Source organism: Plasmodium malariae (assembly GCF_900090045.1).
Source record: "Plasmodium malariae genome assembly, chromosome: 4".
Taxonomy (NCBI): domain Eukaryota; phylum Apicomplexa; class Aconoidasida; order Haemosporida; family Plasmodiidae; genus Plasmodium; species Plasmodium malariae.
Window position 1 is genome coordinate 933,017 of NC_041778.1, and position 16,130 is coordinate 949,146.

The window sequence follows — 16,130 nt, forward strand, 5'->3', positions numbered from 1 at the left end:
ATATATATATATATATCCATCTATATTATATATGTATGTGTATATATGTACATATGTATATGTACGCATTTTCCATTACTTTTGCCGTTATTTCCATTACCGTTTTTTTTTTTTTTTTTTTTTTTTTTTTTTTTTATTATTTTACTTACTGTACATGCGAATTGTTTTTAAAGAGTAAAAAACAACTCAATTTTTGTTTTTATTATTTGAGGAGTTCGTTCCTGTTCCGATTTTGTAACTTTTCATTTGACCATTTTCATTTCACGCTTTTCATTTAACCATCTTCATTTCACACTTTGCATGTTACTCTTTTTATTTTATATTTTGATAGTTTAGTCCCATTACCATTTTTGTGTAGCACTTAATCTTTTATCGTATTTTATTTGTATTTTATTATGTTTTTTTCATTTCATTTCATTTTGTATGTATATACATGCTTAACTTTTAACGAGCGTTCTATTTGTTAAATTTTTCACGTTCGTGTGTATGCAAGTGGACTATATCTTTTTCCCCTTTATACGTAAACGGAAAACTTAATTAAATTTTTTTTTTTTTTTTTTGTTCTTTTGTAATTTTGATATTCAAGTACTTTATTTTTTTCTTTTAACAAAACACAACTGGAAAAAAGAAGCAAGGGAGAAAAAAAAAAAAAAAAAAAAAAAAAAAAAAAAAAAAAAGAGCGATTTATATATGTCTTTACTTATCCACGTTGCTATTTGTTTTCTTGTAATTTGATTTTCCTCAAAATTTCCTTCTAATTACGTTAACTTGTTCACGTTGTTATTTTTCTCAGAGCAAATATGATTAAAAATGTCTTTTACGTTATACTTACATTTTCATTTTTTCTATTTATAATAAAGTGCGAATACTATACCAATGAAAAGAAAGATATATTTATTGAAATCGAAAGCAGTAATGCCAATTATGATAAGCGCAATGGGAATCCGTTGAAAGACAAGGCAAATGAAGCACGGTATAAAAACAGTGCAGCTAGTAATAAGAGGGATAAGGTAAATAAAGAAGAAGGTATTCAGTTAGAGGATATAAAAGAAGATATTATAAAAAGGAAGAGAAAAAATGAAAATTATGATAATGAAAAGAAAAGCTATAATACTTTTTACAACTCAAAAAGTGAAGGAACGAAAGAGGATAGGAAGGAAAGAAGTGTGGGAGGGAAAATTCGTCATAAGAGCAGAGAGGAAATTAACGAAGAGGGGAAAACATATAGTATGCATGCAGAAGATGGTATTAGCAGTAGCGATCTTAACGATGATAAAGATGATGATAAGACGAATAAGAGGATGCCCACGAATTCAGTGGAAATCAGTAACGAACAACACAGTAACGAACAACACAGTAACGAACAACACAGTAACGAACAGCACAGTAACGAACAACACAGTAACGAACAACACAGTAACGAACAGCACAGGAATGATAACTTCCTTGCACAGTTTCAAGATAGAATCGAAATTTATGATGGCATTATTGACGAAATTGTTATTAGAAGCTTGAACAGCAGGAGGAATTACACGTATATGAACATGTTAGAAGAATATTCATTGATGACAAAGATGAATAAAGAGATGTACGATACGTTAAAATACTTAATTCGAATTGTTAAGTATAGTACTATTAGTAATATCCCGTCTTATAATGAAAAGAAAATGGTATTAAAATATGATGTTAAAGAGAATATATATAAAAAACATTTTATTATTTCATTATTTCGTTGGTACAATACATTTAAAATAGTAGAATCATCTTTTGATAAAACTAATTATGTATTCTACATTGATGATAGGAATAATATATACTCCTATAAATATACCTATAAATTAGTTTTAAATTTAGTGAGTTCACAAAATTTCTTATTTTATATCAACTTAAATAAATTTTCGTTATTAGAAATTTTGGACAGTTATAATAAATACAATTTTAAAATTAATAACACGATAAGGTACTATCCTTCTCATATGTATAACTTCGAAAATTTCAATGATTTTGTCTATTCATATTTTTCTCATTATAATCATCGTTTTTTTGAAAAGCACAAATATTTAATAGATGAAGAGGTATGGTATAATAAAATAATACATGATGATAATAACCAATTGTTTAAAAAATTAAAAAAATTAAATAATAATTTTATTTTATACAAATTTAAGACCAACTCTGATGTTAAAGTCAACTACTTAGAAGCAGAAATGACGTTAATATTTTCCATCTTCAAGGATTTCCTGCTTCATTTGTTGAACAACTTATATAATGAATATTATTTCGATAAGATGCAACATGCCGCGGGTGGAGCAAAGGTCAGGGAGGTGCCTAGCAGAGCGTCCGGTGTGGTAAAAGAAGCGGCAAAGGAAGCGGTAATTGGTAAAGAGATCGATGTAGCGACCGATGTAGCGACCGATGTAGCGACCGATGTAGCGACCGATGTAGCGACCGATGTAGCGACCGATGTAGCGACCGATGTAGCGACCGATGTAGCAACCGATGTAGCGATCGATGTAGCAACCGATATTGCTAATACTGAGGTCATGTCGGATTCCAAGAAGGAGGAAGCGGAGAAAGTGCCAGAATCGGCCGTAGGCTATGTGAGAGGAGATGAACAAGTTGAATTGAAGGGAGCATATCACCACCCGAATAATAGTACATATGAAAATATGCACAGCGAAGGGGAACAATGTTCAACGGATGGAGGGCTTAAGGGTGATCATGCAAGTTCGTGTAGAAGAAGTGCAGAGAGTGGTGGAACCCATGGAAACGCGAACAAGCAGGGTGATACTAAGAGTAATGTTCATAGTAGTGCGAATGTAAACATGTATAACGAAGAGAAAGATAACCTTCAGAGTAACACGCGCAGTACTGTTATTGATAGTATCAGTGGTAGTAATAGTAGTGATGATAGCGTGAGTAAGGAAGGAGAAATGAGGAACGATCGCTTGGACATGGAAAGTGGTTACATAGAAAGAGACGAAGTAGAAGATGCAGATGATGATGAGAGCAAATATGCTCCAAACCAAGAGAAGAAGAATGTAGATGCTGGAGAGGAAGATAGTGATATATGGAATAACATCCTAGAATCGTATTATAAATTATCTGGTAATGAAAATCTTAAAAAATATAATAATTATATAATAAAGAATTTAAACCGTTTTCTTAATTTATCTGGAGAAAATTTAAATAATGATTATAATAATTATAAAAATAAATATGAACTAAAAGATGGTTTTATTATTAACAAAAATATGGATAGAAATATCGCATTGATTTTTAATCCGTCAAAAGATATCTTTTCTTATTTGAATCAAATAAACAATAAAAAAAAAATAAATTTTAAAAAAATATATGAATATTTACTAACAATTATGAAATATAAGGATGGTAGTAACTTTTACGACAATCATTTGCAATGTAGAAGTAGAACAGACATGTTACAATATATTGAAGAGAAATATGGTCTGCCGAACTATTATGAGATAAGTGAGCAGAACATAATAAATGGTGTGGATCACTTGAGGGAAAAGCCTAGGACAAGAGAGGAGATGTTCTCCCACATGAAGCGGGACGATTTGAGTAGATTTATCATTTTAAATGGAAATGATGGCGGTGGTATTGGTAAAATGGGGAACATTCAGACAAAGGAGGTATCCAATCCTAGGGAAATGTACAGAAAGATAGATCTGGGGATATACACCCCTGCGGCTACCCAGATGAAGGATAAAATACACGATCAGCTGAAATTGTTGAGGACCAAATTTACAGACAAGTTAAAAAGTGAAGCAACGTGTGTGTTAGCATTTCTATATTTAATAGGAATAAATGATGATAATGGGAAGTTACAATTCCCATATGGTTTTCCTAGAAACATTGATTATTCAGTAAAACTTATTAGAAAAGGTAAAGATGGTTTATGTAATTTTTTGAGTGGTATATTATATCATATAAATTTACCCATTTTTGTAAATAATTCTTCTATTTCTATTACAACAGAAATAAATGATGATATTATTGATATGAATGATAGTTCTGTTAATAGCTTTTTTTATATTTATTATAAAAATAATAATATCATAAGAAATTATGATTTTTTATCGGATGAAAGTAGGATTATACCACGAGTAGGGGATAATATAAAATCAAAAATTATTTCGTATTCATTAGGATCAACTAAAGATGATTTTTATAGTAAATTAGCATTTACTAATAATATAATGAGATTAAAATATAAAAATAAAATGAATAATATATATTTGAAAGATCATTTTGATTTTACTTATGATAAGAAAAATTATGAACATTCTGTTATCAAAAATAATATTTCTCCTTTTTTAACATCATGTAATTACTTACTAAGTAATATATTAGGAGCAGTTGTAGAATCGTTAAAATCTTCTTCATCAATTGAGAGTGGATTATATGAAGAATATATAAATGAAAAACATAGACATCTAATACATAACACTGTAGATCATAATAAAAATTTGTTTGAATATTTTTTAAAATTAGCTGATAGCAGAAACTCTTATGCTCTTGCAGCATTAGGAGAAATATATTATTTAGGAAATGAAAGTATAGGTGTCGAAAGAGATGAAGTCAAAGCTTTTGAGTTTTGGAAAAAAGCTGCAGATCAGGGAGATAGCACTTCCGCCTTGTCAACTGGATATGCTTATTTAGATGAGTACAAAAGGTTTGCAAAGAAGGAGGAGATCGTGAAGAACATGAGTCGAGATGAATTGCTCAACATGATAAGGGGTGAGAAGTCAGGCAACGCGGGGAAGGGTAGCGTTGGTAGTAGCGGAAGCAATGGAAGCAGTAGCGTGTTCGATTTGTATGAAGAAACAAAGGACTTGGGTCAAACAGAGGGAAAGAATAGCATGAATGGGAAAAAAAGTGGAGAAGCAAAAAGTACGTCTAGAGGAGGAGAACAGGGTCAAAGGGGTGATACGAAGGAAGGCAGAAGAGAAGAAAACACAGATGAGCATTACGCACTTATGTCTAATGTAAATAGAGTGTCCTTCTCAAACGAAGGTACATCCACTGGATTGAATGATGATGCTCTAAACGGTTTTTCAAATATATCTTCTAATCAGGAATATATGGGAGATATGCCACAGGGCAGTTATGTGAATTCTTTCTTTGATGGATCATCTACATTTTATGATGGATCGGAATCGTCTGCGCAGTATGGAAGTACAAATGTAGGGGGGGAAGGAAGCACTACTTACGAAAATGGTGCTCATAAGATAGGGTCAAATATCAAAACTTCACATGTGGTGCATGAGGGGGAGAAGAATGACAAGCAAGGGGAGTACGTGCAAAGCGGGGATAACAGTCATAGTTCTAGCAGTCAGACTTATGAGGGTGGTAAGCAGATGGACGATAATATTTTTGAGGAACAGGATGAGGTTATTAAAAAGTACATGGATGACCTAAGCAAAGACGCTAATAAAGCGTTTAAAAATGCGGAGCAATATTTTCATAAAGCAATAAGAAACAACGAAGGTAGTTTAGAAAACATTTTAGCAAAATATAATATTTACAAATTCGGGTTAGGGACGAGTAAAAATTTAGAACTAGCTGGATACTATTTAAAAAAGGCAGCAGATAAAGGAGATAATATATCACAGATGTTATTAGGGCATTATTATTCAGGTACAGATATAGGTATAAAATTAAAAGATTATAATGATGATAAAATAGAAAATTTTAAAAAGTCGTATAAATATTATAATATGTCAGCGAAGAATGGAAATATTATTTCATTATATAATAAAAATATATTAATATTGAAAGGAGTTAATCCGAATTATAAATCATTTAATGAAAAATGTGAAAAAACGTTGAAGCATTTTCATTTCATTGGTTTATTTAATGATCGTTTATATGCTTTAACAAAATTGTTAAAGAGAAATTATCAGTTTAAGGATTATACTGGTTCCTTATTAGTTTCTATTATGTTGTCCGAGTTAGGAGATCATCCTAATAATGTCAATGCTTCTTTTTTGTGGACTTTGAAAAGGCAAACTATGCAGGTATTTATGGAAAAGTACACCATTGTTGAGAGTAACGTGGAGAAATACAGGTTGGCCTTAAGCATGGAGCAGGACAGCAAGGAGAAGAGGGGCGGTAGTGAATCCAGAAGTGGAAGTGCAGCCAGTAATGGTAGTGCAGCCAACAGCGGAAGTGGTCAAATAATAAAACGAATTTACAACAAGGAGAAGGGGGTAAAATATACCATTCAGAGAAATTCAACAGTCAGTTGGAATTCAATTTTAAAAAGCTGCACTATGATCATATCAAACATTTTTGAAAAAAAAAAAAAAAAAAATGTTTTTGTTCAAATGAAATTTTGTCATAATTTGAGAGAAGAATTGTTGCATCGAAATCGAAGAAGGGGTGCTGTCTTTAAAAAGGATAACTGGTATTACATGAAGGATATAAATACATTGGAAGGTATTAAACACAAGGGACTTATTACTGCTAATAGTGGAAGTCAGGAAAGAGAGAAATATAACAGCACGAGTAGTAGTGATACTCCGGGAAAGGGCAAGGTGGACAGAGGAAGTTATGGATACGTGAATAATGAGCACAAAAAAAAAGGCGAAAAATTAAATGAAGGCACTAATGAAAGCGTGAGTGAAAGCATGAATGACGAAACGAGCAAAAAAAAAAATTTGTACAACTACGACACGTATCATCTGTCAAAGAAACACAGACAAATGGAGTTACTCGAAAATTATGACAAAATTATACTAAACGAAATAAAGAAGGAAAAGGACAACGAAGGAAAAATTAGGAGGATAGAACAGGTTAAGAACACCATTATGGAGCACCTCCGAACAACGGAATTTTTGCACTGTTACTACAAACCCATGTCTTACTATCAAATTAAGTTGGAAGAAGAAAAACAAAGGCGATTAAATGGAAGTATGGAAGGCAAGAACCGTAGGGAAACTAGTAGTAACATCATGCGTACGACAGATGCTCAAGATAATCAGTTTAACAGATATTCCACTTTACTAGAGAGTGAAGACATAAAAGAAATATTTTATTACAAGAAGAAATATTCTTCAAATATATTTCATGAAATTCAGAGTTTTTCCAAAAACTGTGATGTGTGCAAACAATACTATGATATATATTCAGCCTATTATGGATATAAAAAGTCAAGTATTGATTTAATTAAAAAATATAGGGAAGGTGATGAATTTACTATAAAAAGTAAAAGAAAAGAATTACAATATTTAATAAAGAACTCAGGTGAACATAATCATGAATCTCTTTATTATAAAGCTGTTTTTTTAGAAAATAATAAATTAGATAGTTTAAAAAATATATTACAGATATATTTAGAATTAGCAAGAGATAAACATCATGCTTGTAATGTTATTGGAGTTTTAGGTATTTTGAAAATATTTTTTAAAAAAATCTTTTTTGATATCAATATTTTTAAAAGACAGAAAAGAGAAATCAACACGACTTCTGCCATTCCCATACATACATTTTATGACTCGAACACATGCACTTTGGAAGATAATTTTTTATATAAAACCGAATTTGATAAAAAGTGTTTTAACTTTGACTATTTGTTAAAAAACAATTATATTTATTCCGAAATTAGGTATACGGACATCTTTAAACTTTTGTATAGTTTATTCTTGTCCTTCTTTAAAATGAAATAGAGCACTTGTGTGTGAGCAGTTAGACTAAACTGGAGGTAATGTTCGTGGTAAGATTGGCGGATAAAATGGTAGTTAGGCTAGTGGACAGACTGTTTATTAGGCAAGTTGGACAAGTACATGAACCAATGGAACCATTAGATATGAAGACAGATACCTGGATATACACAAACTGCGTGTGCGTCATGCATGTTAAGTCCACACGAACCGAATACATAAGTGTGTAAAAATATTTCCTTGCGTAGTAAGGTGCGAACGCGTGATATACATGTGGGTGCATGTTCTTATGGATGAATTTTATTTATATAACGGAATATACTTCCGTACGCAAGAAATGTGAGCATGAGAATTTTCAAGATTAGTATGCTTCATATGTGTGTTTATACCCACGTGCCCTATATAATTCGTACTTTATTTATTTATTATTATTTATTTATTATTATTTATTTATTATTATTTATTTATTATTATTTATTTATTATTATTTATTTATTATTATTTATTTATTATTATTTATTATTATTATTTATTATTATTATTTATTTATTATTATTTATTTATTATTATTTATTTATTATTATTTATTATTGTTTATTTATTATTATTTATTTATTATTATTTATTTATTATTGTTTATTTATTACTGTTTATTTATTACTGTTTGTTTATTACTGTTTATTTATTATTTTTTTTTTTTTATTTTTTTTTTTTTTTTTTTTGTATCTTTGGTTTAATAAATTGCCTCATTGCAGTTTGGAAAAACCCACATTTATTTAGACAAAAGCATGCATTAACTGATGTTTGAATTTGTACTTCTTTTTTTTTTTTATACTATGCTATTATTAATTTGTGGAAGGCTATTTCGTTTCAGTGTTTCCTCTTTTTTTTTTTTCTTTTTATATGTATGTGTAATATCCGTTATAAATTTAACTGCTTAATTTTTTTTTTGTTCTTTGCACCCATATTTGATAATTAAGAATTCATAAATTTTAGAAAATAAACAAAATGAGAAAAATATGCAAAAAAAAATAAACTAGATAAAAGACATCAAAATTAGCAAAATGGGGCAAATAAACAACTGAATGAATAAAAAAGATGCAACTGACAAGGTTTTAGCTTCGGGGGAGAATAATTTGCAGTCAATTGTTACTCAAAAAGGTTTACGAGAAATATATGCATGCATGTATGTATGTAAGTATGTGTGTATGTATGTATGTAAATATGTGTGTATGTATATATGTATGTATGTATATTTGTATTATGTATGTATGTATGTATATTTGTATTATGTATGTATGTATGTATGTATATATGTACGTATGTATGTATGTATATATGTACGTATGTATGTATGTATATATGTACGTATGTATGTATGTATATATGTACGTATGTATGTATGTATGTGCTTGTCCGTGTAAATTCTTTTTTTTTCCTTTCTTACGAGTTCGCTGTAGTAAGGGGGAGAGGATATTCACTGCATTGTAAGGGATGACGAGAAAAATGAGTGGTCGTTTCTTACAAACTCGTTTGAGGAGTTATGTCATCATCTCACTTTGTCATTTTTCACTTTGTAAAATTAGCCGCAAAATCAGCTCATCCGAAAATTTATTCAATCGCTTATTATAAATGTGTGTGCAAAATTTTTTTTTTTTTTTTTTTAGCTAGCCATTTTTCGCTTCAGTTTTTCTTTTGGAGGGATAAATGTCCTTGTTTCCATTTTTCAATTCAGTTTTTCTTTTTTTGTCTTTTATGGCAAAACTAGTATTTTTAAATCGTTTAGAAGCGCTAAGATATTCCTGAACATTTTCCTTTTTTATATTAATTTCATAGTTAGTAACATCATTGGAAAAACCATGGTTACGTTTTATCTCTTTTATATTTAAAACATCCGTATTTATTAGCATAAGAATTGTTAAGAAATTTCTGCAAATTTGATACTGTTCTTTGTCTCTTATGAGATTGGTAAATGGTATTTTATCTCCACAATTCATAGTATAATTGATGATATTTTTTTTATAAATATCCACATCGTATCGTGGCTGTTTCCTTAAGAGTTCAAGCTTTTCCTCGAGGAATATATTCCACTTGTTCACTCTGAAAAGGGTGAGAGGTTAATAAATGGGGGTATAATGTGGTGGGAGGGTAAAAAAAATAAAATAATATAATAACTATGAACTATAAACTGTAGATGTACGTAAGTGTGTACATATATATCTATCTATGTATGTATGCATGCATGTACGTATGTATTTGTCTAAACTGGGAAAATTGATTTTTTCACCTCTCGTGGATATCTTCGTCGAATGGAACAAAAAACCCATCTCCGGAGTCCTTCTTATAGAAAACCTCTAAGGGAAGATCATCGTTTATATCATCATTTAAGGATCGCGCATCCATGAAATTATCCATAGTTAACTTCTCTTCAACGGTCGCACCTTCCAAATCCTTTCCCTCTTGGTATTCATCATCTTTTAATATGTCAAAATCGTAGTTAGCATTTTCATCACTAAAGCTAATAGAAAAAAATTTTTCCACATTTTTTTTTTTTTTCAAGTCTTTTATCAAATAGTACAGTAATGGCTCTAGGTGGTAGTACGAGAAATTTAGGCCCAGCTTTTGGATGTATATGTCGGGTATTCTTATTTGGTTGAACAGCTTCTGGTCGTTGGACAAGTTAGAAGCGTTCTCATCGAAAGCGCTGCTATCATTGCTGGCGTTGTTAGAAGTGGTATCTTGGGCATCCTTGACACTTTGTTTATTCTCATGGGGAGAGAATAGTGCGGATTCCCCCATCAAATCACCCCTGTAACCTGTCTCGTTTCTTTTAATAATATCTAAAATTTGACTAGGTTGCATATACGTTAGAAAATATTTGGAATTTTTTATATTATAACAGTTCAAAATATAATAGTTAGGTAACTTTTTATTTATGTCATTTTTTTCCAACAATTGTATGGGTCTGTTATTATCCATGTGTGTATTATCATCAAGTATATAAAAATATTTTTTTTGATCTTGAAATTTGTTTAACACATATTTTTTATTTTTCAAGATACCTAAAGAGAAATCATAGTCAGAAAAATGCTGTTTAAACAAGAATATGTCTGAAGGAAGCTTTTCAGATAGAAGGTCATTAATAGTAAAAATTTTATAAATATCTTCTACACTTTTTTTGGGTTCTATATATTTACTCAAATTATTAGAAGATATATAAGTAGAATGTCTGGAAAAGAAATCATACTTTTCAAATAAGATTGTGCTATTCTTATTCTTAATTGAAAAATCATGTTGATCATCTATGAAAATATTATAGTCATTGATATCTAGAAGTAATATTCCATCATTCTCTAGAAATATTTTATCAAAATTGAGGGAATTTATGGAATTCTTTTCGATCAATTCTATTTCTGTAATCTGTTCTTCAATGCGTTCATTCGCGCTATCTAGGCCATCTGACATATCCGTCTTATTCCTATCTTTTCCTTTAGCTACACTCTCTTCATTAGCTTCTTTTTTTTTTTTGCCCAATTCGTCCTCTGTCAACCTCATTATTTGGCTGTTAGATGTCGAACATTTTTTATTATCTTCATTATTTTCCTTTTTTTTCACATTTTCCGAAAAAAGAAAGGTAGGTAAGGGGATAGTTTTTACTAGTGTTTCGTCTTCCACTTGCTCATTTTCATTAGTAATATTTTTTAAATTTCTTATTTCATTAATAAATAAATATTCTTCTTCATAAGATGTTAATAATGGTTTCTTGTTCGTATTATTATTTTTGCTTTCTTTATGAATATTATATAATGTGTTATGAGCTAAATTGTGTAAATGTTCAATTTTTAGGCCAAACACTTTTACACAGTTTTCAACAAAAATAGCTGCAGATGTGAAGCTGTTCATGTGATCCTTTTCTTTTTCCTTTTCATTTTCGCTTATTCGTTTATCCAAATCTTCAAATTCGTTTTTATCTAAACAATTTAAGAATTCTTGTATCGTACTAACTAAGTCAAAGTTTATACATTCATTCGTGTTATTACATTTTTGTAAATTTTGTATCAGTGTGCTTAACTCGTCTGTCGTTGACATGGTATATTTGGATAACGATATGGGGTTGTTCCTACACGTTGAGCAAATAAGAGGGGCTTTTATCACAGATAAGAAAAACGATCACCTTCACTAAAAATTATTTGTTTGAGCGTTTTTCCTACATACACACATGAACGCGAAAAGCGCAAATAAAATGGAAAAACAAATGTGTGTGAAGGAAAATTTCGAAAAGAAAAATGAGACGAGGTGAAGGAGTAGCTCAAGTTAGAAAGATGAAGGGAGAAATATAAATTAGCACTCTATGGGCGAAGGTGCGTATTGTCAACGCATGGAGACAGGTATGCACACATGCATATAGGTATGTATGTAAGTATGTATAAACCTTTGTATCTTCCAAAAAAAAAAAAAAAAAAAAAAAATGCATTATAATGCGTTATATGCGCTATTAATCGTAGTATATGTATAACACACTCTACGCCTACCTTCTCTCCCAATTTACCATGACGAATGAGAGGAAGGTAAAAGATGATCTATTATTACAGATACTTTTCAAAAAAAAAAAAAAAAAAACTCATTCTTATTTTATCTGAACGTGCAGAATTTTTTTTTTTTTTTTTCTTTTATTTTTAAGAACAGTTTTATATACACTATATGTGGGGTATCGAAAGACAAGGGGATTTGTCGTCCTCACGATATTTAAAAGGAAAAAGTTTTGCAATTTATAAAGGGAGATTAGAATAGTGGTGTGTATGTGCACATGTAAAGCACATACATGTGTATGCTTTAATATACATACATTAGAAGAAAAAATATACGATACAATATAGTGGAATGATGTACATACGAATGCGGAAAAAGTACCTCTTCAAACACGTCATGTGCAAAAATGTAACGTATAAAAACAAAAAAAAAAAAATTAGTAAGATAATATATGAGAGATGGGGGAAAAAAGAAAAAACTGTTTGACGCACAAACGTATTAAGCCATACAAAAGTATATATATATATATATATATATATATATGCGTGCACATATGTATATACATATGCGTACCTGTATACCTACACATACGTATAAACATACGTACACACACATATCTACTTAATTATGATGCGTCTTTGAGGTTCCCCCAACGTAGTTAACGATTATGCTTTTCCTGAGTAGTTTGTGGAGCGAATACTTATCTACAAAATTTTGAAAAGCCTCGAAGTCTTTTATGCTGCCTTGTCTGTATTCATCAAATACTAATGTATCATTCGTTTCACACTTTAATTTAATAATTTTTCGAAATATGTTTATATTTTCTATATTATTAAGAAAAATAGGATGTAATTTGCTTGGTATTTTATGCAAGTTCTGTAAAATATTATCAATACTGTGAAATTCTTTAAGTAAATATTTACTAGTCTTATCACCAATACTTGGAACACCAGAGATACCATCTGTTTGATCTCCAGCTAAAATTAAATAATCGCTGTATTGACACGGTAATATATTGTGTTCTTCAAAAAATAAATCCGCATTAACTAGTCGATATTTTCTATTTGGTTGACACACAGAAATGTTCATATTATTATGTGCATCATCATTGTATTCTAAAAGTTGTAATAAGTCTTTATCGCTAGAAACGATGATAACGCGAAATTGTCTTTTTTTTTTTGCAATAATGTTCGATATTTGCTCCTCTATATCTTTTAGTTCTTCTTTATTATTGCAAGAAAGATGGTCCCTCTCTTTCACTGTATTACTAATGGTTTCAACAATTTGGGCGATATAGTTATCACTCTCTACATCCGTTGAACTAATAGTTTTGATGCCTATAACGTTACAGAACTCACTTACGATTTTGAGTTGTTCATACAATTCTTCAGGATTTTTTTTTCTAAAAATTTTATATTTTGAATATATTTTCTTCTTATCATCATTTGATGTCTTCGAGTCAAATATGATAACTACATAGGTTGGAAATAATAATTTATATATTTTGTTTAATGACTGTATAAACCCATATATCGTACTTAGATTTACATCATTATTGTTTTTTAAATACGGCATACCAAAGAAGTTTTTAAATAAAATAGATGATCCATCAATTATTAAAAAGGTTTCATATATATTCTCCTGATTTTCATTTCCTAATTCCTCTCCTTCTTTGTTCTTTTTTCTTCCAAATAATTTAGTATAGCCTCTTTTCAAATAGCCATTTATGGATTCCTTATCTTTTTTTTTGCGTAAACCAATTTTTGAATAATAACTCTCATTTTTATGATTATAAAGAGATTTATTCATATTATAAGACTCTCTTTGAGATGAATTTATGAATAGTACACTGTTTTTAATTTTTACTTTACATGGGATAAAGAACAAGGAGCTCTTACTCTTTTTCTTCATGTTTATGTTGGTCTTGCTACTGTTGCACAGTATGAAGCACTTAACACAAAACAGGAATAGTACATAAAAGGTTTTGAACATTTTTGCATCCCTGACTGGGTCTTTCCGCGATTGTTATATCACGTTCGGTTTGTCGCTTGGCACATCAGTCTACTGTTCATTTGGCTTTTTTCCCATAATTTTTTTTTTTACCAATGAATATATGGAAGCGTCAATAAAAAAAAAAAAAGAATGTATTAAATATACCTGCACACAATAGGTTAGCACGACTGAATTTGAAATAAAAAAATAAAAAATAAAACAAAACAAAATAAATAAATAAACAAATAATTATATAAATAAATAAACAAATAATTATATCAATAAATAAACAAATAATTATATAAATAAATATACAAATAAATATATAAATAAATAAACAAATAATTATATAAATAAATATACAAATAAATATATAAATAAATAAACAAAATAAATAGAACATATCAGGCTAATAAGTACCAGCTGCTCCAACACGGGATTAAAGAGTTCGCGTTACTCTTTCTTATTTTTCATCCCCTCCCCCCCATTTCAAATATCTATCCGGATTTCCCTGTGATGTGTTGCAATTTTTTCCAATTATCTATCTTCTTTCTTCTCTCTTCTTCCCATTTCTTCCATTCTGTTTTTAACCCTGCTGTACTGTACAGTTTGTAAGAGGATCCATGTTCGTGTGTTGTAATTTCCTTATGCTTATGAAATGGCAGCAGTCATTGATATAAGCCTACATATGTGTGGCATGGACGTGTAATTGAGTAAATATAAATAAATAAATATATATATATAAATATAAATATATATATATATATATATATATATATATATGTACATACCCACGCAAGGTGTATTTGCGTATTATTTTTTCCTTTTTGCTTCTCCCTTATCACGAGTAATATAACAGAATGAATAAGCATCCCATATTTTGTATATTGTTGCTTGTATAGATTTTTTTTTTTTTTTTTTTTTTTCCCAAGTACATACACATGTTTCAAAGAATTGTATAAAAATTCTTTTCCCTTTTTAAAAACTAATAAATGGACAAGTAAAATGTATATGGAACAAAAGATTTGATAATGCAGCATTTTATGGAAGATATAGAAAAAAAAAAAAAAAAAAAAAAAAATGTAAGAACAATTTTATATACTCCCACATACATACCTATGCAAATATAATTCTACGTGCATGTCTAAAAATAAGGAGGCACCAAAAATTGAAGTACAAAATTCGAGACTTTGAATGCTTGAAATGCTACAAAATTATTATTAAAAAAAAAAAAAAAATAGTAGTGTTGCATTTTTTTTTTTTGTTCTTATTAAATTGGCTGTTTCCTTTTATTTGTTGATTTCTCTTCTCTTTTAATGTGTTAGTTGTTAATCAAGTGTGATATGCGTCCTTATATGAACACATAAATGCATATACGTGATCATGAACATAGATATAAACATAGATATAAACATAGATATAAACATACATATAAACATACATATAAACATACATATAAATACAGATATAAATACAGATATAAATACATATATAAATACAGATATGAATACACGTGCCCGTAACATCCCCTTTTCAATTTTCAATTTGTTTAAGAATTAATATTTTAAAATATTTTGTATCATAATTAAAAATTCGTCAAATTATTTACTTGGCGTGTTTTATTTGTTGTAATAATGCCTGTACATGTATTTTTAAGTACACAAGTACCACATTTTTTCTACGCTTGTAAATTGTTTATGCATAAATAAATACGTCCGAGCGCATGGACGGGTAAGCATGATGCTTAACGATTTTATGTGCGTACGTGTCCGCTTGTATATGTACCTGCACACATGCATAAATATATACATCCCTACATGCAAAAGTACATACATCCCCGCATTCATAAATAAATACATACCTACACATATACATACCTACGCATATACATACCTACACATATACATACCTACGCATATACAT

General features: G+C 29.5%; 3 protein-coding genes across 3 annotated transcripts; 1 reads left to right on the forward strand and 2 right to left on the reverse strand.

The window, feature by feature from the left end:
* Nucleotides 1-800: 800 nt before the first annotated feature.
* Nucleotides 801-7,691, forward strand: PmUG01_04028300 (conserved Plasmodium protein, unknown function; the record flags this gene model as incomplete). The annotated part of the gene is made up of 1 exon (XM_029003284.1): nucleotides 801-7,691. The coding sequence occupies one exon, from the start codon at nucleotides 801-803 to the stop codon at nucleotides 7,689-7,691; it is 6,891 nt and encodes a 2,296-aa protein (XP_028859733.1).
* Nucleotides 7,692-9,352: 1,661 nt separating this feature from the next.
* On the reverse strand, nucleotides 9,353-11,774 carry PmUG01_04028400 (conserved Plasmodium protein, unknown function; the record flags this gene model as incomplete). The annotated part of the gene is made up of 2 exons (XM_029003285.1): nucleotides 9,353-9,785; nucleotides 9,973-11,774. 2 exons carry the CDS (start codon nucleotides 11,772-11,774, stop codon nucleotides 9,353-9,355), a joined length of 2,235 nt encoding a protein of 744 aa, XP_028859734.1.
* Nucleotides 11,775-12,836: 1,062 nt separating this feature from the next.
* PmUG01_04028500 (5'-3' exonuclease, N-terminal resolvase-like domain, putative) lies at nucleotides 12,837-14,207 on the reverse strand (the record flags this gene model as incomplete). The annotated part of the gene is made up of 1 exon (XM_029003286.1): nucleotides 12,837-14,207. The coding sequence occupies one exon, from the start codon at nucleotides 14,205-14,207 to the stop codon at nucleotides 12,837-12,839; it is 1,371 nt and encodes a 456-aa protein (XP_028859735.1).
* Nucleotides 14,208-16,130: the final 1,923 nt, after the last annotated feature.